This window comes from Mustela nivalis (assembly GCF_964662115.1).
Source record: "Mustela nivalis genome assembly, chromosome: 6".
NCBI classification, from domain to species: domain Eukaryota; kingdom Metazoa; phylum Chordata; class Mammalia; order Carnivora; family Mustelidae; genus Mustela; species Mustela nivalis.
Window position 1 is genome coordinate 79,125,807 of NC_139025.1, and position 23,627 is coordinate 79,149,433.

At 34.9% G+C, this 23,627-nt stretch overlaps 2 protein-coding genes across 5 annotated transcripts in view; one reads left to right on the forward strand and one right to left on the reverse strand.

Moving 5' to 3' along the window:
* MYEF2 (myelin expression factor 2) overlaps nt 1-10,608 on the forward strand; it is a 32,160-nt gene extending 21,552 nt beyond the window's left edge. For 2 of the 4 annotated variants that reach the window (XM_082734868.1, XM_082734869.1), the window contains 5 exons: nt 48-146; nt 447-509; nt 2,292-2,500; nt 2,580-2,631; nt 9,189-10,608. In XM_082734868.1, the coding sequence (XP_082590994.1) occupies nt 48-146; nt 447-509; nt 2,292-2,500; nt 2,580-2,631; nt 9,189-9,352 (587 nt within the window). In that variant the 3' untranslated portion in view covers nt 9,353-10,608. The remainder of the gene's footprint in view (nt 1-47; nt 147-446; nt 510-2,291; nt 2,501-2,579; nt 2,632-9,188) is intronic. The other 2 variants (XM_082734870.1, XM_082734871.1) reach the window with 1 other exon arrangement.
* The window catches only part of SLC24A5 (solute carrier family 24 member 5), a 28,130-nt gene continuing 14,325 nt past the window's right edge, over nt 9,823-23,627 (reverse strand). The window contains exons 3-9 of the mRNA XM_082734872.1: nt 17,589-17,672; nt 17,392-17,495; nt 16,956-17,056; nt 14,975-15,258; nt 12,717-12,923; nt 10,741-10,842; nt 9,823-10,247 (exon numbers count right to left, since the gene is read on the reverse strand). Of these exons, the coding sequence (XP_082590998.1) occupies nt 9,925-10,247; nt 10,741-10,842; nt 12,717-12,923; nt 14,975-15,258; nt 16,956-17,056; nt 17,392-17,495; nt 17,589-17,672 (1,205 nt within the window). The 3' untranslated portion in view covers nt 9,823-9,924. The remainder of the gene's footprint in view (nt 10,248-10,740; nt 10,843-12,716; nt 12,924-14,974; nt 15,259-16,955; nt 17,057-17,391; nt 17,496-17,588; nt 17,673-23,627) is intronic.

Here is a 23,627-nt window from a genome sequence, read left to right on the forward strand (position 1 = left end):
TACTGATGCATTTGAAAAAGGGTTAATTTGTTGCATAATCGTTTCAGAGCTATACCGTGGTGCGATGACTAGTAGCATGGAGAGAGATTTTGGACGTGGTGATATTGGAATAAATCGAGGCTTTGGAGATTCCTTTGGTAGACTTGGTAGGGTTGGCTGCATATTTCTCCTTTTCGTTTTGTAGGTCATATTTTTCAAAGTCTGTTTCCCTTTTTTTGTGAACAGTTGGAAATTTATAATGTTTCACGTAATTTATTACTTGATGAAAAACACATTAGGTATTTTAATGTACTTGCTTGCTATTTCAATATGTTATGTATTTGAATCCTATTTCTAGAAGACATATAGTTTTTTGGTTACTGTACATCTGAAAGCATAGTACTTTGGGAATTTTAAAATATGATTACTCAAATTAATTAGTATATTATCTTTCCATCCTTGTTTAGGCAGTGCAATGATTGCAGGAAGAATAGGAGCTTCTAACATGGGTCCAGTAGGATCTGGAATAAGTAGGTTTAAATTTTACTAGAATTTATTCAGTAATATTTGAGTGCTTGCAAAAGATTTTGCAAGAATAGTTATTGTAGTATAGTAATACTTTGTTCTTATGTGTTACTATGTCTTGTCATAATTTAGAGAAATTTTAATATTTACTGAGCTTTTCTGTTTGATCACTGTTTGAAATTTGTAAACTAACTTTGAATTTTACTTTGACATTTCTAAACTAACACCAGAGTATGTGTTAATTGTCAGCTAATCCAAGAAGCTCTATTCCAACTAAGGAATCTGGAGATTTCTGTGATCACATGTCAGGAGCAACTTTTGCTTTAGCACCAACTTTGTTTCCTTGCCTATTGTCTACAGTTGCTGGTTGGTGACTAGCTTATTTCATCTGTGAACATTTTGTGTCTTTTGGTAGATGCAGGTGAATCGCCCTAGTTATAACACCTCTAGAGACTTCCTGAGGTTGAAGGCTAAGGTTGAAAGAGATGCTTATTTCCTCTCCTCTTAAACTTTTCCTGTGATAGAATCCAGAGTAGTTGCAACACTGGGCAATGCCCCATGTCTTCCATCTGTTTCCACTACTACATTTGAAGCCTTATATTAAGTCTTAAGACATTGCTCAGTTTTTGATCTCTGTTGCTTACTGAGCCATGTCTTTGTGAGCTCTCCATACTTAACTGAATTCCTTTAATTGATTGAAATCTCACAAATAGGAAATATAGCCTACTTGAACTTTTGTAAAATCCTGTTAGCTAAAGATATTTACTTCCATTGTACCTTGTTTCTCATTCCCTTTCATCACTTTTTTTAGCCTTGGTCGTCTTCCCATTAATCGTAATAACTTCCCTACCTTCCTTTTTTACCTCAAAGTTCATACTTCTGTTTCCCGAGCTTTATATTTGTTATTCATAGAAAGTCAATATGAAGGTGATGTTAATTTTTAGAATTTCTGTGTATGAGGATATTAAGTACAAGAGAAAAAGATGAATTTTGAGGATGAATAGGATTGGAATTAATTAAAGGGGACTCAGTGCATAAGAATGAATTAGGTATGCACTGTGAGTTAAATTCTCAAGCTCTGGCCAAAGGCATATGATTCCATTTTTTGTTATCTCCTTAAGCTCTATATAATATTGAGATTAAAAGTTAGGTTTTTCTGTGGTTATTGCATATTGAATTGATATGAAAGAGAAATTGCATGTAAAACAGAAGATACTGAGGTGAAAAGAATATTATATGGGAGAGTATGATGAGATCAACAGTTAATGTGTTGGAGTTGTAATAGCAGGGCGAGGCAGATGGGGGGAAAAGGGGGTCGGGAATTTGAATTCACTTTATATATCTTTGTTCTTGCATTTATTAAACATGATATTATTAAAGAAAAATGATAAAAACTCACATTCCATTAATGGATCAAATATTTGGCAGAGAATTTATATAACTTATATGATGTATTTTATGATCAGAATATAATTTTATAGAAGTATATAGGTATGATGTATTTGTGTAGTGGCTAGATTGAGATTCAGTTAGCCATTAACAGTCAACTAACTGAATGTACATCAAACTATATTGTTTCTTGGAAGATTTTTCTGTTGTGTATAAGAAAATGATTTTATGTTTATATATGATCTAATTATATAAATGAATTAATTTTTCTCTTTCTTTCTTTCTCAAAAATGATTCTCTCCCTCCTCTTTTTCCACTTCTTTCTCCTTTTTCTTCTGTTTTTAAAACAAAAACACCCAAATTCCCGAATCCCCCCCCCTTCCCTTCTTGAAATCTAGGTGGTGGCATGGGTGGCATGAACAGTGTGACTGGAGGAATGGGGATGGGACTGGACCGGATGAGCTCCAGCTTTGATAGAATGGGACCAGGTATAGGAGCCATACTGGAAAGGAGCATCGATATGGATCGAGGATTTCTATCTGGTCCAATGGGAAGCGGAATAAGAGAAAGAATAGGCTCCAAAGGCAACCAGATATTTGTCAGAAATGTAAGCAACTAAATGTAAAGGATACTTAAAATTTTTTTTTTCTTTGTATATCTGTTACTAATACCTTTTTTCATTCTAGCTGCCTTTTGACTTGACTTGGCAGAAACTAAAAGAGAAATTCAGTCAGTGTGGTAAGTATGCTAATGACTGCAGACATGTTAATATTGATTATGGAGGGAAAACTGATTTTAAACTTTTAAACATTGTATTTAGACCTTACCTGCCCGGATGTTTGTTCCTGGATAGTACGACAGGTCTACTTCTACTTCAAATAAATTACTCTGTTGTCCTCTGACATAGAGCAGGGCAAATTACTACTAAATAACAAGATTTAGAGTAGAGCCTGTTTTTGTCTTCTGTGGATAAAGAAAGGGCTTGTTTTATTACCTGATTTTTAAAAGGTTAGTATATCATCATTGCTTGCATTTAAAAACCTTTTTTTTTTCTCTGTGGGAAATATTAATGAAGGATGTATTTATTTCCTTGTTTGTAGTGTAGTGCAGTACATTGTCAACATGACCCTAAAATGCTGACATCCAAATGATGTGGAGTTAATAGATGACACCTATTCTGCATACTCTATTACCTATAGGACACAGGAAACTTAGTTGATAGCTAAGGAATTCCTTAGACAGGTACATTCTGGTGGCCCTTCTAGTTTTTTCATAAACTATTCTTGGCTGTGATGATGCTGTCTATACAACCTTACTGTGTTCATTAGTCCTGTAGGTCTTCTTACTTTAGAAGAGGGCTTTTTTTTTTTTTAAGCTTTTGTTTATTTATTTTACAGAGAGATACGCAGTGAGAGAGAGAACACAAGCAGGGGGAGTGGGAGAGACAGAAGCAGGCTTCCTGTTGAGCAGGATGCCCGATGAGGGGCTCGATCCCAGAAACCTGGGATCCTGACCTGAGCCAAAGGCAGACACTTAATGACTAAGGCACCTAAGCGTCCCAAGGCCCTTTTTTTTTTTAGATGATGAGAGAATTAGTGTGAGTGGAACAACATAAGCAGATTTTCTGCCAGTACTTTCCTGCTATTGCATTGTATCCCAGAGACTATAATCATAATGGTAAGTTATAAAGGTGGCATATAGTGATGAAAAGGGACATTCAGTTTCTGAGAGTTGATGGAAAGTTAGGTGTATTTGGAATATATCTTTAATTTTTTGAGATCTTGAGGGGAATAACTTTAGTTGTGATCAAAGTGATCACATGGCTGTCATCTGCTCTGTTCTCAGAATACTTTATATATACCCGACTCTGTGATAATAATGTGCTCACATGTTTTCTTCCCTCCTAGATGGAGGCTCTTGATGGAAGAACTGTCATTTTTCACCCCCTTGGTATATGTTGTAAGAGTTTGTTGAGGGTTTATGAGTGAGTTAAACACTCTGAGCAAATCTTATTTATTTATTCAGTTTTTAAACATTGAATAAATCTACAAATACTGTACTTTTGACAGTTGATTATCATTAGAATTAGAAATGTGAACAAAGAAAGACATTATCCTCTTGCCCTCAAAGGACATACAGTGTAAATCTGTTTAGGATGTTCGTGGGACTCCATTTGTGGATTTTTTTTTTTTTTTTTGTATTTCATTTATATTTTATTCAAAGAAGAGAAACTTGATTTTTTTTTTTTAATTGTAAAAAAGTTGTTGAAAATGAGTTAACTACTAAATAGGTACCACTAAGAGAAAGTAGAATTGTAACAGTTTTGCAGAGTTGGAAATATTTGTAGAAGTAAGAAGTCTACCAGAACGAGTAAGTGGCATTTGGCTATGAATCACATAGACTGCAGAGGAATGAATATATTAGGGCCTTGTGAAATATGTCAAATGAGGAGCAGTGGCAGCAGGTATGGATGATCTCTGTGATAGTTTCAGTAGGAAAAAAAATCTCCAAATGAGATATATGTCATTTTTCAATCCCAGAACCCTGGCATCATGCCCTGAGCCAAAGGCAGATGCTTATGACTGAGCCACCCAGGCGCCCCATTTTTCTCAATTCTATTGTAAGAGCTTCTGACTTTTAGATTTATATTAAGGTAATACCATATTTAAATAATTCCTTGGGGCGCCTGGGTGGCTCAGTGGGTTGAGCCTCTGCCTTCGGCTTGGGTCATGATCCCAGGGTCCTGGGATCAAGTCCTCATTGGGCTTTCTGCTTGGCAGGGAGCCTGCTTCCTCCTCTCTCTCTTTCTCTTTCTCTCTGCCTACTTATGATCTCTCTCTGTCAAATAAATAAATAAAATCTTTAAAAAAAATAATTCCTTGCCTTCTTCCTGTTTTTAACCTTGAACTACATTGATGGGAAAGAAAATAAGTTATGGTAATATGGAATTTAGTGTTCAGCTATTGACAGCTATGGAAAGTATCTGGCTTGTATGAACTGAACCATCTTTATTTTTCTGCCACGTTCTTTTATTTATTTATTTTCAAATCTTGGAAAGGTTTTTCTTTGTTAGTATGGGGAGTTTGTTTTTAACCTGCTGCAGTCAGTAATGATCTCTTTAACAGCAAAAGGCAGGATTTTGTTGTTTTTTTTTTTCTTCCTTGAGCCCAAAGTGAGTAAGTGTATATGCTTGGTTGCTTCTTAGTAAGAGTCTTGTGGTAGTCCAAGCAGCTTCCCTAGGCAATATCTGCCCATAGGTGACTCACCAGCAAGCAGTTTGCTTATTAAATGTCTATACAGATCTTCCACGACTTAACAATGGAGCTATGCTTAACCTACTGAGCATCATAGCCTCACCTAGCCTACCTTAAACATGCTCAGAACACTTAATATTAGCCTACAGTTGGGCAAAATCCTCTAACACAAAGCTTATTTTATAATGTGTTGAGTATCTCACGTAATTGATTATATACTTAAAGTGAAAGTGAAAAACAGAGTGGTTAGGTGGGTACACAATGGTTATAAATGTATGCATTGTTTATCCTTGTGATCACCTGGCTTACTGAGGGCTGCTGTTCAATGTCTTATGCCCTGTATCATATATCACATATCATCAGCTTGGAAAAATATCAAAATTCAAAGTACAGTTTCTATTGTGTATCACTGTTTTTACCATCATGATGTCAAAACATTGTAAGTTGAACCATTATAATTTGGGACCATCTATATAGTGGTTAAATGTCCTTGATAGGGCAAATACAAAGGCCCTAGAAAATGCACTTTAGGTTATACTACCTTCAGTACATTTCCTCAGCCTTTATAATTTAGGGGAAAATGTGTTCAGATATCCCAATATGTAACAATATGAGAAATAAGTGACTGTAATAAAAATAGACCCAATCTATCCTATCCTATGTGATTCTTCAATGACATGCATTTTTTAGAAGGCTGAGTATAAATAAATTAACTGACTCATTCAGAATTGGACACCACATTAGTTTAAGTTGTGCTAATGGAGTCAAATAGATAGTTTTTCAAACTTGCTCCCATATTTATTGTCCACTTTAGCTGTACTTTGACCTTCTAGCTCAGTATCATGATGTACCATAACATTTTAGAACTGCAGTGCAAGGAAAGCACATTTAATTATTCTCCTATAAACCATGTAAACAAATATAGCTTTGTTTCATACATTTCCATTATGGAGTTTTCTAGATCAGTATGCTTGTTAACCGGCTAGAAAGTAGAGACTTGTGGTAGATTTTATTTACTAAAGCACATGCTGCTTCAAGCATGACTAGTGGATTTTAACTCTGGAATAATTTAATAGTAAAAATAATGCATGGAGAACATTCATTGATAGCATTAAATCTTTGTTTTTTGTCCTTTATATCATAATTATGGCTTTTTGTAGAACCTGATTTTGCTTTTTTTCTCGTTTCTATGTTACACTTCACTTTGGTAGTAGATTTTATTGAACCACTTGTTTCTGCTTTTAATTTGGTGTATTTTTAGATATGCTTTTATATCAGCATTTCCCAGATCATACCACAGGATAATATTAATAGGCTGGATTGAATAAAGTGAAAAGTTTTCTTTTCAGGATAAGTCATTTTTATAACTAGTACATGAAACAGCAACATGTTTGATTATTCTGTGGTACTGATTTCTCATTGCATACTATTTTGTCCTATACTGTTGTTAAAATAGCAATTCTATTTTTGCTTTTTGTGGAATCATACAAGATCAGTAGATATTTAAGTCATTTAAGAAAATCCTCAAGAGCATGTAAAAATAGCCAGGGAAGTCAGATTTTAACTTTTTGAAACAAAATTTTTTTTCTCCTCGATTATTGCTTTAGAAAAGTAAGTTATCTCAATCAGTGTTTTTATGGGATTAGGAAGAAACTTAGAAAACACACAGCTCTTTCTGGTTCTATGCCTAGTGGGGATTTTTGGACAGCCTAACCATGAAACACAAGTATCTATAGGACATTTTCTATATCGTAAGTGTCCCAACTGTAAGCATGTTGAAGCATCTTCGCTGATAGATCTTGTCAAATTGAAATGCTGTGAGGTCATTGTGAGTTTAGGAATTTAGGGGTCTGAGTATTGATTCCTAAATTGAGAGATACAGTTTAAGAGAAGAAAAAAAGAGAGAGAAGCTTATCTTGAAAGATTGAGACAGATTTCGCACGAGGTAATTACGTATTTTCCTCTGAAGTTCTGAAGGTTTCTTGCTTGAGTGACTCTTAGTATTATTGCTAATAAATCTATGATGGGATGCTTACATTAAGAAAAGCCCTAAATTTTTATAAAAGGTAAAAGTAGAATAAGGAGGAACCTCTAACCTTAAAAGCCCTTAAAAATTCTCCGCAATCTCCTTTGGAATCACTGTACAATGCTGCCATTGACCAAGGTATGCTTCTTTAATTAAACTTTTTTTTTTCAGGTCCCAGCATTCAAGATATTAAGAGGATTCTGGAAATTGCTCTGCATCTATCTTTAAAGCTTTTTAAAGTTTCATTTTATGTTATTAGAAAATGTGATTTCTGTGTTTTTTGTTTTATTTTGTTTTAAACAGTTGTAGGTTGTAGATCCAAACAATATATAATTTTTTGGGGGGTGGGAATTAGTCTGTTTTATAACTTTTAGAAACAGTTAAAGGCTGCCCAGCCTGGGTTATAAGATCATGGTTTTGGTTCGCTATGACATTTATTAACTTGGACCATTTAATTAGTATTGAGTGGGTGAGCAGTTGACCAGCAGTTGCTTTAAAAAAATATAGTAACGGTGGGATGGGAAATGGATGAAAAAATAAAAGTAGAAAAGTGGTCCAGGATGTTGTACATAAGAAAGCATTCAGATCAAGATTTAAACAAAACAAATTTTTCTACTCATGCATTGAGATTAAAGTTGATCTTATCACCTGGAAAAGGGCTTAAGCAATTTTTTTGATAAGCCTTTTGCTTTCATTGTCCCCCTCTTCCTTTATAGTCCCTTTATAGAACTAAATATAGTTGGCTTTCTATATTGGTTGCTAGGCTAAAATTAGCCCATGGTAATTTGGCAACTATATAATAATCAAGGAAAAGAAATATTATGGTAAGTAGGCACACAACTTACCTGTTGTGGATCAGGTGATAATATATCCCAGTTTGCCTGGGGCTAGTCTCCCTTTGCATCTGTTATTTAGTGTATAATTACTAATAACTCAATTTAACTCTCTAAAGTGTTCTAGTTTGGATGGTCGATTTTTATGGACATTTACAATTTGATGAATGATACTGTTTTACTCAAATATCAGTCTCTAGAGTCAGCAATGATACTAACTACATATGGAACAGTTGTCTGGTTTTCTTCCTCCTCTTCAAAGCTTCTCTGAGTTCTTTTTGTTCTGACCATCACTGTTTTTACTTTTATTGATTTAAATCTGATACCTCTGCCATGCCTATTTCCCTAGCCCATTTGGTACCACTCTTAACACTGGAGTTCAAATTGTGATGTTAAATAAATAGATGATTTTGCACTGTGGTTGATAAGCAGAATTACGGGGGCCATTTGTGGCCTAGTAAAAATAAAATTCTGGGCAGTTGCTACTATTTGCAGTTATAAAGGAATGAAAAGGAGGATAAAAGAGAAAGAGATTAAGGAGATTGGGCAGAAAGTGACAATTTTTTCTAAAACTAATTTTGTTTAAATTTATAAGTTTGTTATTGGGCATGGTGACTTGGTGGCATTTTTGTGCTAGTTTGCCATATTGCTATAAAATTCACTTCAGAAAGTAATAATTTTTCTTTTAAGTCTTTATTCATTTGAGAGAGTGTGTATTTGCACGCATGTGTGCACAAGCTGGGGGGAGGGGCAGAAGAAGAGGGAGAAGCAGGGAGCCTGAGCACGGAGCCTGACACGGGGCTTGATCCCAGGACCCCGGGATCATAACCTGAGCCAAAGACAGTCAGTCACTTAACCAACTGAGCCACCCAGGCACCCCCAGAAGCTAAGAATTTAACACAAGAAAGAAATTATTTATTTTTTTATTTTGATAAAAAATTAAATACTAAGTAAGTTTAATTCTTGTTTTATGTATTTTAATGTGTATATTTATTACTTTATATGAATTGCCTTATAATCAGAATATGAAATGATGAGAATAATGTTTATATGATGTTATTTAATCATTAATGTTTTTAGTCAGTTATTTATCATTTCATTGGCTGTGAGGAATTTCAGACCTGTGCAGTCAAATGAAACCCATTTAAACTGAGTAATAATTATGTAATTTTTCTTTTACAGGTCATGTAATGTTTGCAGAAATAAAAATGGAGAACGGAAAGTCAAAAGGCTGTGGAACGGTCAGATTTGACTCCCCAGAATCAGCTGAAAAAGCCTGCAGAATAATGAATGGCATAAAAATCAGTGGCAGAGAAATCGATGTTCGCTTGGATCGTAATGCATAATTTCAAACCACGGTTGGAACATTCTTACATCTGTTTTGCTGAATCTCCTAGTAAAAAGTCATTTTTTTAGTAATACTGTATGCTTACAAAAGCTGTAAAAATGAACTTTTAAAACTCCCACCAGCTTTTAACAGTATAGTGTTAAATATACTGTGATTTTTGTTAATCTCAAGTTTGGGTTTTTAAAGACAGCAAGTCAGTCATTCAGTTTAAATGAATGGTTATACTGTTTTTAATGAAATAAGCCATTTTCTTGTTGTTACTTTCAGTACTACATAGTGGGATTTGTTTGTTCAAGTTTCCTCAGCTTTTATCAACTTATTGTAAGGTAAAACATAGATGATTTTTTCCAAAACTTCTGTTTTATATATGTAATTGTCCTTGAAAGAAAGGGCTCAGACAAATTAGGATGTGATTTTGGTTGGCTTTAAATTACTTTTCTTTGGTGATAAAGAATTACTGTAAGTAAGTTTTAGTTCAGGATATTTTTTATTATACTTAAATAAAGAAATGGGAGTTTTCTTTCTCTTCCTTCTCCCATCATTCACATTTTCCACATAACACTATTATTGTTAACCTCCACAGCCCCTTATTTTATTATTTCCAATGATTCCAAGTTCATATAGAACTGATAATGTGGTAAGTCCCAAGTATAATAACAGGCAGACTGCTCCCAACTTCCTGTCTAGTTTCCAGCCATTGAAGTGAACTGCTGAAAAAAGAAAAATAATTGATATGTTGAGAGCGATGGTTATGTAAGTTAGTCCTCTGCTGTTCACTTCTACAGGAGCTGATGCATTCATAAATGCAGTTTTAATAAACCATGGAACACCTAGGCAAAGCATATCAAACACGTTGGATCCCATGATGTTAGACATAGCCATATCTCCTTTGCCTGCAAAAAAAGCATATTGTTAAAATGTGCACACCAATACTGTATTTTATTAATAAGCTTCATAAAAAAAACACTGGAAATTCTTTTTTGTTTGTTGGTTTTGGAAAATTGTTATATTAGAGCAAAAGTCTTACTGAATTTGTATTTTTTAATTTGGGGGTTAGTATTTAAAGTCTTAACATTTATTTAATAATAATTATCTTTATTTATTAAATAATTTTTCAATAAGGTCTGTAGATTACTTGTTGCTTTTCATTCTGATTTAATATGGTTAATTACAATTTGATGCACATTTCAGATGAATATTATTTGGGGGATTAGATTTAGTGAAGTTACTCTGCTATTAAATAGTAAACCCTTCTATTTGAGTCACTCTTTTTTTTCCTTCAAAGTATGTTAACTGAGGAAATAAATATTTTTAAAGGTACCTTTGCTCAGTATTTCAGCCAGCCTTGTAGAATAGGCATTGCAGCTTGAGGGACCTAGCTCTTACCTTTTCTTGCAACCAATACACTTGCAATCGTGTCTGGCAGACTTGTTCCTGCTGCTAATAAAGTAAGGCCCATTACTGTATCTGGAATTTCTAATGTTTCCCCTGTAATTAACAGAGATATACTACAAGTTGCAAATCTTACAAATTCAATAACCATTCTCTGCAGTTACTTCAGATATTTCCTTCCTGAACAAAAAGAAAATAGGCACATTTAGATTTCACAACCAATATGTATTTAAATTTTACCTAGCAAAATATTTGAATAAGATTGGTAAATTGGGTAGCCCAGGTAGCACAAATTTTTAATAGCAGATATCTAAAGATATTTAATAGAATTCTACTAAGGAGTAATTCCCCTACCTGATATACTTACAGAAGGTTTAGATGTTCACTGTTATCTCATCAAGGCCATTGCTTAATATATGCTAATAAGATAGGTCATTTTCTGCTTTTCAAACTATTTTCTTAAAGTGATCAGAATTAAGCAAATTGTTTATAGCTATTTTTAACCTGTAAATGTGTTACATGGTATACATTTTTTAAGTTGTACGTACTTTGGTGATCTACCTTAAACAAAGGAAAACAAAATAGGGTTCTACTCGGAATCTTCCTAACATTATGGTCCTGTTCTGGTAAATTCAGTATCAGTTCAACATTTTTCAGATATGTGTTGATTTTGGGAAGCAAGCAGAGGGAAGTTAAAAAATGGTACATGTAACTGCTCTTCTAATGTTGTGATTGAAAACTTACTTTAGAATCTTTTTTTTTCTTAAATTGTCAATTGAGAGAACTTTAGCTGTTTATTGCATGCTTTATATATTGATATTGGAATTGTAATTGGTTGTTAATTTTTGTTACTGGTTTGCCGGAGTTCATATGTACATAAATAACAGTAATATTTATCATCTTGGGGGCTGTTTTATGATCTAGTACTTGATTTTGTTCTTTTCCTGATTTCCTATTGTGAAATATATTCTGGCTGAGAAAATTTGAAGAGATTTAATATGCAAGCTAATTGGACTTTTTGATCTTTCTCATTAAAAAAAAATAGTGCTTTCTTGCTAGCATGCTATTCTAAGTCATATATTAATTTGTGAAAAGTCAGAGATCAGCTTTTTTTTGTAAAGGGCCACGTAATGATTACTTTAGGCTATGCAGGCTATATGGTTTCTGTTGCAGCGTTGTTCTGTTGCAGTGTAAAAGCATCCGTAGATAAAGTATAAATGAATTAAATGAGTGGGCATGATAATGTTTAGTAAAACTTCATTAGCAAAAACAGGAGACCTGGTCACTTGGTCACATAGGCTGTAGTTTGCTCACCTCTGATATGTCCATTCGGGCTAAACTTTTTGGGAGAAATTTCTTGATTTTTTTTTTTTCCATGTTTATATTCAGTTTTTTCTTCTGGAGTCCTGTGGGACTAGAATGGATTATGGCCAAGCAGTAATATTTAAATTCTAGTCATGAAGATAGTAGAAACCTAAATTGAAATTTTATTTTATACCCTTTTCACCCATTTCATAGTTTGTTTATATGTCCATATTAAAAAGCAAAATAAAGTGCATTTCAGTTAAACAGTGAGCATATATCGTTTTCTCAAAATGCTGGCCTCTTGCTATATTTTTCATTATGGAATGGAATTCAATATAAAGAGTATATTGTGGACCCCATATCATGTGCTGTAATTATTAGCACAGTAGAAAGCTATCCTGTGTATTTGATTTCATTTATAAGAAGATCCTGTGGCTTGTAACTCTGGACTGTATAATATTGGGAATATAGTTGATATGTAATATGCAACTTACAAACCCTGAATGATCTTGTTGGTATATTAATATTTAATCTTTCTGTAAGTAGCACATCTCTTTAGTCTTTTGCTGAGAGAGAAATTACTTTTTGTGAGTATATGCAGTTTGTTCTTCTATAAAACTGATTATTTTCTTTTTACACTGTGCTCTTATGCTAAAGATACATACCAGTTATTGTGACCATCCAAACCAGGATATATGTAAATGCAGATATCCATAGTGCTGACATGAAAAATGTTATTACAAAGTAATTTTTCCAAAACTTTCTTCTACAGTCTGGTATGGTTAGAAAAAGTAAGGTAGTAATAGGAAGGGATAGTACCCAAAAAATTCTTTTTAAGTCGGCTTCAGGCATGTTGAAAACACTTGGTGGATCTGTTGAGGGAAAAACAAATGATTCTGAGTTTTTTCTAATGGCCACTTAAGTTGGAAATGTCCATTTAGAAAGCTATATTGAAATAAATTAGCTGTATCAGTTTTTAAGAGGCTATTTAAAACATTTGAATACCTCATTACTGATACTGCTGGCAAAAAGAAACTAACTGAGACTTTAGGGCAGATAGTATAAAATGTAATACTCAGTGTTTCTTGATTTGGGGCCTTAAATCCATCAAAATAATCTTGGATCATTCAACTAAATATATTAGCCATAATGTTTATGAAGTGTCAGTTGGACTTCTCTGGTTTTCTACAGTGTGGATGGTCTTTAGTAATTTTTTTTTGCTTATGGGATTAACCTGGCTTCTACCTATTATAGCTATTATAGTTGTTTCTATTCCCCAGTATTGTTGATGTCTCTAGCCTGCCCTGTGTGTCAGATAATGCATACTTAGGAGGTATAAAATAATTACAGCATAATCTTTTTTATTAAGTTTTGAATATTCCATCCTAATTCTCATTGTAAGTGAGTTTTGGAGGCTTGCTTCATTTTTCTTTCTTCCATTAGTTTACCAAATTTGGAATTCACTACCATTCTTAAGAAGAACCTTGAAGAAAATAGGAACTAGCTTGGAATCTACAATATAACTTAAAAAACTCAAGTATGCTCCTTTATACAATTTGTTTTATTAAATTAATGGAAGACAATAATAGATTGGATAAAAATAAGCATTCACTTTAAAATTATTTAAAATTTGCATAGCATTTACAAAAGAATGTACCCATATATTAGATCAAATTACATTACAACTAATGCTGGGAAAAAAATTTGCCAAGCCCCAGCCAATAGGCCACTAGGTAAATTTTAGATGTAATCTCAGTGTAATGAAAAAATTTAGAGTGGTTCTTTTTGAATTGTTATAAAATTTAACTTGGCAATATATACCACTTGCACTTGAAAGGCTAAAAACTATAATTATTGTAAAAAGGGGAAAAGTCTTTTTTTTTTAAGGTAGTAAAAGAAGAACTTCCCTTCCTAATGTACTTAGATAAATTTAGAATCTGTTTCATAGAACCACTTTGTAAAAAACTAACACAAAAATTTTTATTTCTGGCCATGGATGAATTTGACTTCTATTAAATATCTAAATGTGTTGCTGCTGCTTCAGATGGCATCTTTAAAACTCAACTATTTATGTTTTCCCACACCAGCCCTTTTTTCTAAATTCCAAGTTTCTATAAGTGGTATTTCTTTTTTCTCAATCATGAACAAAGCCTCAGAATTTTCTCCTCCCTTTTCTTGTCCCATGTAGTCCTTCCATTGCCTAGTCTTGGTGATGCTTCCTTTGCATTGTCTTTTTTATTCCTACTTTCCTTTGGTCTAGGCATCTACCAAACATCAGCTTTTTTAGTAGCCTCTTACAGACCTTCATTTTTTTTGTTCTCAAATTTCCCTGCTTCATAAACCTACAAAGCATTTAAGACTCTTACTATCCTGTTCTTTCTTATCTACCTTTTCTCTGCTTCCTTACTGTGTACATTCTGTGCTGTAGGTATGCTAGTACTTGAATAGGCCTCTTGCTCATATTAATTCCTTGGCATCAAATACAGACTATACTCTTACTTCTACATTATTTACATAATAGACTTCTATAGCTGTTACTATACACATTACATATTTATTTATGTAGCTTTGTTCATAAATCAGGTCATCAGCTGAAATCTGATCAGTTCTACAAGGCTCAGTTTAAATACTCCCTTCTCTGTGATAATCTTTTCAATGTAGCCATCAAATTTTATACAATCTGTCCCATTTAGGAACTACACTTACACTTTTTTCTTTCATAGTACTAAAACCTTCATATTTTAGCTATTGTCTTTTTTCTCTACAGCGTTGGAAGCTTCATAAAGATAGGGACCACCTCTTCGTCATTTCTGAATCTCCACAGTATCTTTTACATAAGTATATATAGTAATTGCTGAATTGAAATGAGTTTTTAAGTTTTTCTAGTGAATAGACTCAATAGTGGGCATGATGTGCTTATTACCTTCAGAAACCTGACTAAGATCCTGTAAACTTAAAGGAAGCTGAGAGTAGCCAGACTCTTCATGAAATATCCCACTGTCAGTTCTTGATTGCCGACGGATGAATGGCTGACCCTCATCTTCCCATCCCATCAGTGGCTGTTGTTCACTGCTCTCCTCCATAGCTTGGGCAAGACAGGTGCACCAAGGACTGAATTTCTTTATAATATATTGGTTAATTTTAATGTTAAAACACAGCACCAAAACATATAATCCATATATCAAAAGCAGCAAAGTTCCTTCATACCTATAAATCAGAGAAATTTGTGTGTTTTAAAATTAAAAACACTTTTTTTTAAAAAACGTTAATAGCTTTGGGCATATCTGCTTAATAATTTTATAGCATAGCAATAGAACAAGCAAAGAACATTTCTAGGTGTATATTGGTTTTATGGATACATCCTCGCTTGGTTACAGCATTACTATAAATTGATAAAAGCTTAAGAGTCCTTTCTATATTTCAAATAAAACCAAGAATTATAAATTCATTGTCTTCATTTACAGATTCTTTATAAATGGTAGGCATAAACAATGCTTTTAAAATGATAATTGTAGATTTTCAGAATAAAAGTTAATGAATAGTGATGGGCATTCTCCATCTCCGTTCATTGGCAGCAAATATTCCCCAAAATGTATGGTAATTATAAAAGAATATAGTATCAGTTAGTTCATTTCAACTGAGTCTGTTCAAATCCCATATAAGAATTTTGTGTAAAATATTCAGAATATATGAGTCTTTGACTGGGACTTCTCAGTTTACAGTTTTTTTATTTTGATGTAATTAAATTTGGCATGTATTCACAAGAAGACGAGGATAGTCTTAAAAATAAAATTATACCTTAGGCCCTGAGAACTGTTACTCTGTGCTCGGATTTCCTAAAGAGTTATGATTGGCTAATATCATATTTGCACCTGTCATTTACCTTTTATTTGATAGCCAGTGAATTTCTGCTGCAGCTGGAAGCACAGAGTTCTTGATTTCCCTAATGGAGGGAGCATAAGCTTGGATACTATCCTTGTCAGTGTCCACTTAGAGATGACTGCTGGGTCCCAGAAGGATCCCTACTATATCCATTGGTCTTTCTTTGGGAAACAGACCAGATTTTAGGATGATTCATTTAGAAATTTTTCTCCCTGCTAGATTTAAGTTTCTTGTTAGCAGGTATTTTGAAGGGTTGCTAAGTTGTAGTATTCCAGAAAGGTGCCATTTACATTGTTTTTTCTTCTTTTCTGGTATCCTCTGGCATTGAGCAATGCACAACCTCTTTGGTTGTGCATTATATATTCCTCTCCATCCCTTATGATTCCTAGCATAGTGTTAAACACCTATTAAACACTTGGTTCTTATTAGTTGAAAAAGTTATTAGCTGTCCACTGATTCACCCTTTTTTTTCATTTTCTTGCAACAGCAAGATACTGGGAGTTTACAAAGAAGGCAAACAATTATTAATACCTAAATATTGTTGATTCTTAGAGGAAGAAGGCTATAATTCCTCTGCTAAATGAACATCAGAGAGAAAGTTGGAAGAACCTGAAGATTTTAAAATTTACTTCCTCCATCATTTCTCTCCAGTCTTGTGACCATGACCACTTCTAACCAAGGCAAGGTAAACAACCCAGTAGTTGAAAAACCCAACTGTTGGGGCTTTAATAGACAACAAAAGGGGAGACTTTCTGAACAGGTAGTGCGAAGAAGGAAGGTTGGTAATATCCAGTGATTGTGAGACAAGGAGATTGACATGATTATAGAAACTTTAAAGATGGGAAAGCCCAACCAGCAGCTGTGATGAGGAAGTTAGCTCAGAGGCATCCAGGAAAATGGTGCAGAAGTGGCAGATAATTGAGATCTCAGTTAAAAAAAAAAAATTGCTAAAGCATTGGAATTTCATAAAATACTCTCTGAAGTTGTGTTTTACATAAGAGTAACAATTATTTCAAGCTTACCAGTAAACTTGGTTGTCGAATATTATGCCAAGAACTGCGGCTACACTAATTGCATATGCTGCACAGTCTCTGAATAGGGGCCAACATGATAGCGTTGAGACCTGTAAAATGATAATTTACTGTTTCCATTACACTGTAACTTTAAGTACATGCTTAGTGTGATACTGAAATTGTATGTTTGTAGCCAAATATTGTTATCTTTTGCATTTTGCTTAGAGAAAGGAATTTTAAGAAAAATTGTGTTTTAAAGCCTACTCTGGTTTTCATAAATTTGACCAAGAGCTATTTGTGGGTAAACTTTAATGGAATACATGTTTTTCTACTGATTAATAAATTTGATTGAACACATTACTAGTGCCTTCTTTGTTCTAGATTATAAATAGTTTTAAGAGTTTGTCAAAACAATAAACATGTTGAGTGATGTTTTCTTACATACCACATTAGATAGCAAGCCACAAGCTGCACAGATGCCCAAGAGGTTATACATTGCAGATCCAAGGATGGTGCTAATGCCGATATCTCCCTTTGTGATAAATACACCTATGAGCAAGGTAATTGCTAAGTAAGTGTTACTAGACTTGAAGATGAGAAAATCACATTGAGTAAGCAGAAAATATAAGGAGCAATATTTACCCAGGAAAGCAGTAACTAATTCAGGAGCTGAACTACCGGCTGCCATAAAAGTTGCACCTGCAACATCCTGAGACAATCCAAGGGCTGAAGACAAATGAAATTATGTTAAAGTGGCAAATGAAAGTATGTCTCTATACCTAAATATTCAAATCTATAGCTTCATAGAAAAGCACTGACAGTGACTTAAACTGGAAAAATAAAATAGGCAGGTTAAAAAAGAGGAGTCCAGTGCCTTACTTTATCTGTGAACTCATTACTTAATGGTTCTGTAGAAAGGGAGAGAAGACCAGGGGCTTGTGGAGCTATGCTGAGACTCGGTATTGTAAATGCCAAGATACAGGGTTTTTTAGGACCCAGAAAAGATTCTTTTCTAGCTGTATGGCTTGTAGGTGTATAGTGACAGCATAAATTCTTTAAAATAACACTGCCAACAGTGCTCCAATAGGAGTTGGGAAAGTAAAGTATTTCAGGAGTCTTAATCCAATTTGAAACAGGAGGAAGAAGTAAATATTGGTCGTTTTTAAGATCTGCAAGTGAACCTGAATTAAGGAGCTTATTCACAAATTGGCAATTTCAACCTTGTCATTACAAATGAGAGGAAACTGGTTACCTAGGAACCAAAAAGATTTACTATTGTATAATTAGAATCTATTGATTCAAGACATAAAACCATTAAGACGGCTCTAGAGTAGGAAATATGAGAAAACACTACTATTCAAATAGTTTGTGTATATCCCTCAGACTTAACAAGTGTGGAAATTCCTTATCTTTGGTGATTGCTGGGATGAGAGTCTTCTTTTAATTAATTAATTAATTAATTTTTAAAACATTTAATGTATTTTTATCCCCAGGGGTACAGGTCTGTGAATCGCCAGGCTTACACATTTCACAGCACTCATCATAGCACATACCCTTCCCAATGTCCATATCCCCACCACCCTCTCCTGTCCCCCATCCCCCTAGCAGCCCTGGGATGAGAGTCTTAAGAAACTTTTGGCTCTTTCAATTTTAGAGTTAATGGATCTACTATTGGAAGGAAAAGAGAAAGCCATGTTGAAAACTTGCTTTGGGGAGGCCAAAACAGGTTGCATCAGAAATGCCCAACTGGGCTTTGCTGGTACACTAGAAAGTAGCCCATAGAAATAGCATGCTTTTTTATTCTTGGTGTGGCAGATTGTATTTTACAAAGATGGCTACAATATTTGCATCTGTGTGAATTTTGAGAACCTTTCCATTTCCTGCCCTCCCCCCAACCAAAAAAAGGTAGAGTTTATATGTCCTGTAACTGCTTTGAGTAACAGAACATGGCAGGGCCATAATATCTCTGAGGCTGGGACATAAAAGGTGACAAAACTTTATCATGATTCTCTCTAGGGACCTTTACTTTAGGGCCCCAAGCCACCACATAAAACTCCGACTTCCACGGAACTCCTGTACTGGAGATGTCTCATGAAGAAACCATACAGAAGCAGAGATGCCTGATGTACCCTTAACTATTTCAACCCACAAAATTTGAATTTCCCCATCTCAGACACCAGACATGTGAAAGGGAGGAAGGTTTAAGATAATTCCAGCCTTCTGTCATTGCATGAGCGACCTCAAGCTGGTACTGCCAGCTGAGCCCAGTAAACCCTCAAAGCTGTGAGTGGTAATATGGTGATTGTTGTTTTAAGCCACTAGTTTTGGGGTGATTGGTTAAGCAGCCATTGATAACTGAACACCTGGCTATTGTTCACTTAATTTGTTACACTTTCTGAGTACCTACTATGCCAGATGCTTTTTTAAGTGCTAGGAATAGGACAGAAAAAAATCGACAAAAGTTTCTGCTCTTGTGGAACTTTCATTCTAGTGAAACACAAGTGAAATATGTGTTGTGTTAGATTTTTGATGTTATTACTGGAATTGTTTGGGGTTGCCATACTCAACTTCACTCATACAAGACAGTGAATTTAGCTGATAAATATTGTATGTGTTCAGACTGCTCTACCAACTGGCTATTCTGCTATTTCTCGCTCTCTCCTCAGGCCTCCCTAGTCCCTGAGACACAAAAATATTGAAATTAGGCCAGTGAAAAAACCTACCATGGCCTTCAAATGTTCAAGTGAAAGGAAGAGTTGCTCATCTCTCACTTGAAATCAAAAGCTGGAAATGATTAAGCTTAGTGAGAAAAGCATGTTGAAAGCAGGGATATGCCAAAAGGTAGGCCTCTTGTGGTCAAATAGCTAGCCAAGTTGCAAATGCAAAGGAAAGTTTTTGAAGGAAATTACAAGTGCTACTCTAATGAACACACAGAAGGTAAGAAAGTGAAAACCGTCTAAATGCTGATATGGAGGAAATTTCAATAGTCTGGCTAGAAGATCGAACCAGACGCTACATTCTCTTAAGTCAAAACCTAATACACAAAGCGCCAACTCTCCTTAATTCTATGAAGGCTGAGAGAGATGAGGAAGCTGTAGAATAGTTTGAGGCTATCAGAGGTGGTTCATGTGATTTAAGGAAAAGCCATCTCCATGACATAAAAGTGCAAGGTGAGGCAGCACATACTGATGTGGAAGCTGCAACAAGGTATCCCGAAGATTGAGCTAAGTTCATTAATGAAGGTGGCTACACTAAACAGATTTCCAGTGTAGACAAAACTGTTCTGTTGGAGGAAGATGCCATCTAAGACTTTCTTCATAACTAGAGAGGAGAAGTCAAAGCCTGGCTTCAAGGTTTCAAGAACAGATTGACTTTTGTTAAGAGCTCATGCAGATGGTGACTTGAAGTTGAAGCCAATGCTCATTGACCATTCTGAAAATCCTAGGGCCCTTAAGAATGATGCTAAATCTACTTGGCCTGTGTTCACAGTTTACTGAATATTTTATGCCCACTGATAAGACCTGCTGCTCAGAAGAAAAGATTCCTTTCAAAATACAACTGCTCATTGACAATGCACCTGGTCACTCAAGAGCTCTGATGGAGATGTACAAGATGACTGTTGTTTTCATGCTAACACAGCATCTGTTCTGCAGCCCATGGATCAGGAAGTAATTTCAACTCTCAAGTCTTATTATTTAAGAAATACATTTTGTAAGACTATAGCTGCCATAGATAACGATTCCTCTGATGGATTTCAGGAAAGTTAATTGAAAACCTGGAAAGGATTCACCATTCTAGATGCCATTGAGAACATTCATGATTCATGGGATGAGATCAAAATATCAACAGAACAGGAATTTGGAAGAAGTTGATTCCAACCCTCGTGGATGACTTTGATGATTTCTTCAGTGGAAGAAGTAACTGCACATGTGGTAAGAATAGCAAGAGAACTAGAACGAGAAGTGGAGCCTGAAGATGCGATTGAATTGTGGCAATCTCATGACAAGACTGTGATGGATGAGGAGTTGCTTCTTATGGATGAGGAAAGAAAGTGGTTTCTTGAGATGGCATCTACTCCTGGTGAAGATGCTCTGAAGACGGTTAAACGACAACAGAGGATTTAGAATATTACATACACTTGGTTGATAAAGAAGCAGCAGGGTTTGAGAGTATGGACTCCAATTTTGAAAGAAGTTCTAGTGTGGGTAAACTGCTATCAAATAGCATTGCATGCTACAGAGAAGTTGGTCATGAAAGGAAGAGTCCATCATTGTGGCTAAAGTCATTGTCTTATTTTATGAAATTGCCACAGCCACCCCAGCATTCAGCAACCACCATCCCAATCAGTCAGCAGCCATCAACACTGAGGCAGGACCTTCTACCAGCAAAAAGATGATGCTCTGAAAGCTCAGATGATGGTTAGCGTTTTTTTAACAAAGCATTTTAAAATGAAGGTATGAACCTTTTAGTCATAATGCTGCTGCACACTTAATGTAAACATAACTTTTATATGCATGGGGGAAACCAAAATACTGATTTCACTCACTATTTTATTGTAGTATTTGCTCTGTTGTGGTGGTCTGGAACCAAACCTCCACCATCTGAGGTGTGCCTGTACCTGGGCTAAGAGTGCTCAAGGCAGGAGTGTGTAAAGATTGGATGCTAGAGGCTAGCCTGTGTGTTCAAAAAACAGAAAAAGGCTGGCATGTATGGAATAAAGAGTGTAAAGGGATAGCAGTAGGAGATAATGTAAGTGGCTAGATCAGCCAAGACTTGTAAATCTTAGCAAGGATTTTGGCTTTTATTTTGAAAGATACAGGAAGTGCTTGGAAAGTCATCCACATACTGCCTGTCAGTGATAAACCAGCCCTGGTCATCATTTCTCTCATGGGGTATATTTGGTCTGAGAGACTAACTGGAGGCTGAGCCATTTTGTGAAAAGTCCTCTTAGAAGAGCTGGAATGATTCCTCACTATTTGCCTTTGGTCATGTTGCTTGATGAACATGTTGCAGTGATGAATGAAGGGAGTGAAGTAATGTTTCATGGAACAGATTTCATAACATTTCTTTTGCTGTTTAGAGTATCTACCTATCCATCAACAATCAATCTATCCATCTATTCATCCCTGTGATCTGTAGTAAGACCAATTGGCCATAAAATTTAAAATAGGACATGATAAGGCATATTGCTCTGTGTTAAGTTTTTTTCATTTTAGGAGTGAAGTAAATGTTATCTTACATTCATGGTATACAATTCACTTTCATGTACATAATTTAATCATCTCAGTTATCCTCAGATATGAGTGGTGGTATTTCTTTTTTACAGATGAAGACACAGGTCCAGGGACCTCAGTTACATGGATAGTGAGGATCTTCAGTGTGAGGAGTTTGGGCATACACCCTGAATCTATTGTTTCTAAATCCAATGCTATGTCTGTTTTATCACAGAAACCTAGTATAAAAATGGCACTCAGACAAGCCAATTATAACATGATGGGTAACTGAGTTATTTTCTTCCGTGATTCTTGGCATGGGCGTATTACTGTCTCCATTCTAGTCTTTCCTAGGGGAAATAATAGTTACTAGGACTCAGGGGTACTTAGGAGGTTTTCCAGAATATCCTAGAAGATGTATCAATTGAGTGATACTGGATATTGGATTATCATGAGTTCTCTAATAAAATCAGGGCCTGATAATATGTGGATGAAGTTGAAAAAGAAAGATGCATTATTTTGAACTAAATGTCCAAACTCGGTACAGCTGAAGAGTGAATGACCAGAAGAATCTTCAGCCGCTTAACACTAGCTGAAGAATGCTTCATTAGAAAAATTCAGTCTCAGGAGGAAAAGGTGATCTATTGAGTTGTTTGTTGCAAGGTGGAAAAATAAGTAACTCTTCTGAACACTTCCACTATCAAAAGACAGTAACAATAAAGCTGGTTGCTATTCACTGGACTCTAATTGAGTTATGAAAGGAAAGATTCTGTAAAGATGGATATATAAAGCTTCAAAGATATTTTAACAAGTTATATCTTAAGGTTCTAAGAATATTTTGTAAAATGGTTTATACTTTTGAACTTTAGAATAGACTGACTTTGTCTTTGCTGACCTTTGGGTAGCATTTCTCTCTGCTATAGTTTATTATTGAAGATAAATTGTTCTGGTTTTTTTCTCCCCTAGAGCTATTACTTTTTTCCTCTTTATTACTCTAAAGGAATAATCACATTTCCTTCAGGATATAGGAAGATTGTTCAAGGTGAGTTTTCTTTATAGGTTTAGATATCATTACATTGTTTAAATAAAGTGCACCTTTATTTATGATAATGAACTGTGGTCCATGGGTACCACGACTTAGACCAAAACTCATCAGACTTTCTCTTAAGCATATTGTCTTCTCTGGCGCCATGTTAAAAAGCTTATAACAGTTTTTGAAAACTCTCTTCTGGAAATATAATTCAGTAGGAAGAGTTTTAAACTAAAATGAAGACCTGTATTCTGGCCCTGCCCTAATATGAGACTTCAGACAAGTCATTCAGACAAGACTTGTGTTTTGCTGTCTGTACAATGGAGCATTGGATGACATGATCTTTGAGGTATCTTCTAATTTTATCAATTTTTATCAAAACGTAGAATATGGATTCTATTCTTTTAGACTCTATACCACTTTTTATTGTTAAATAAA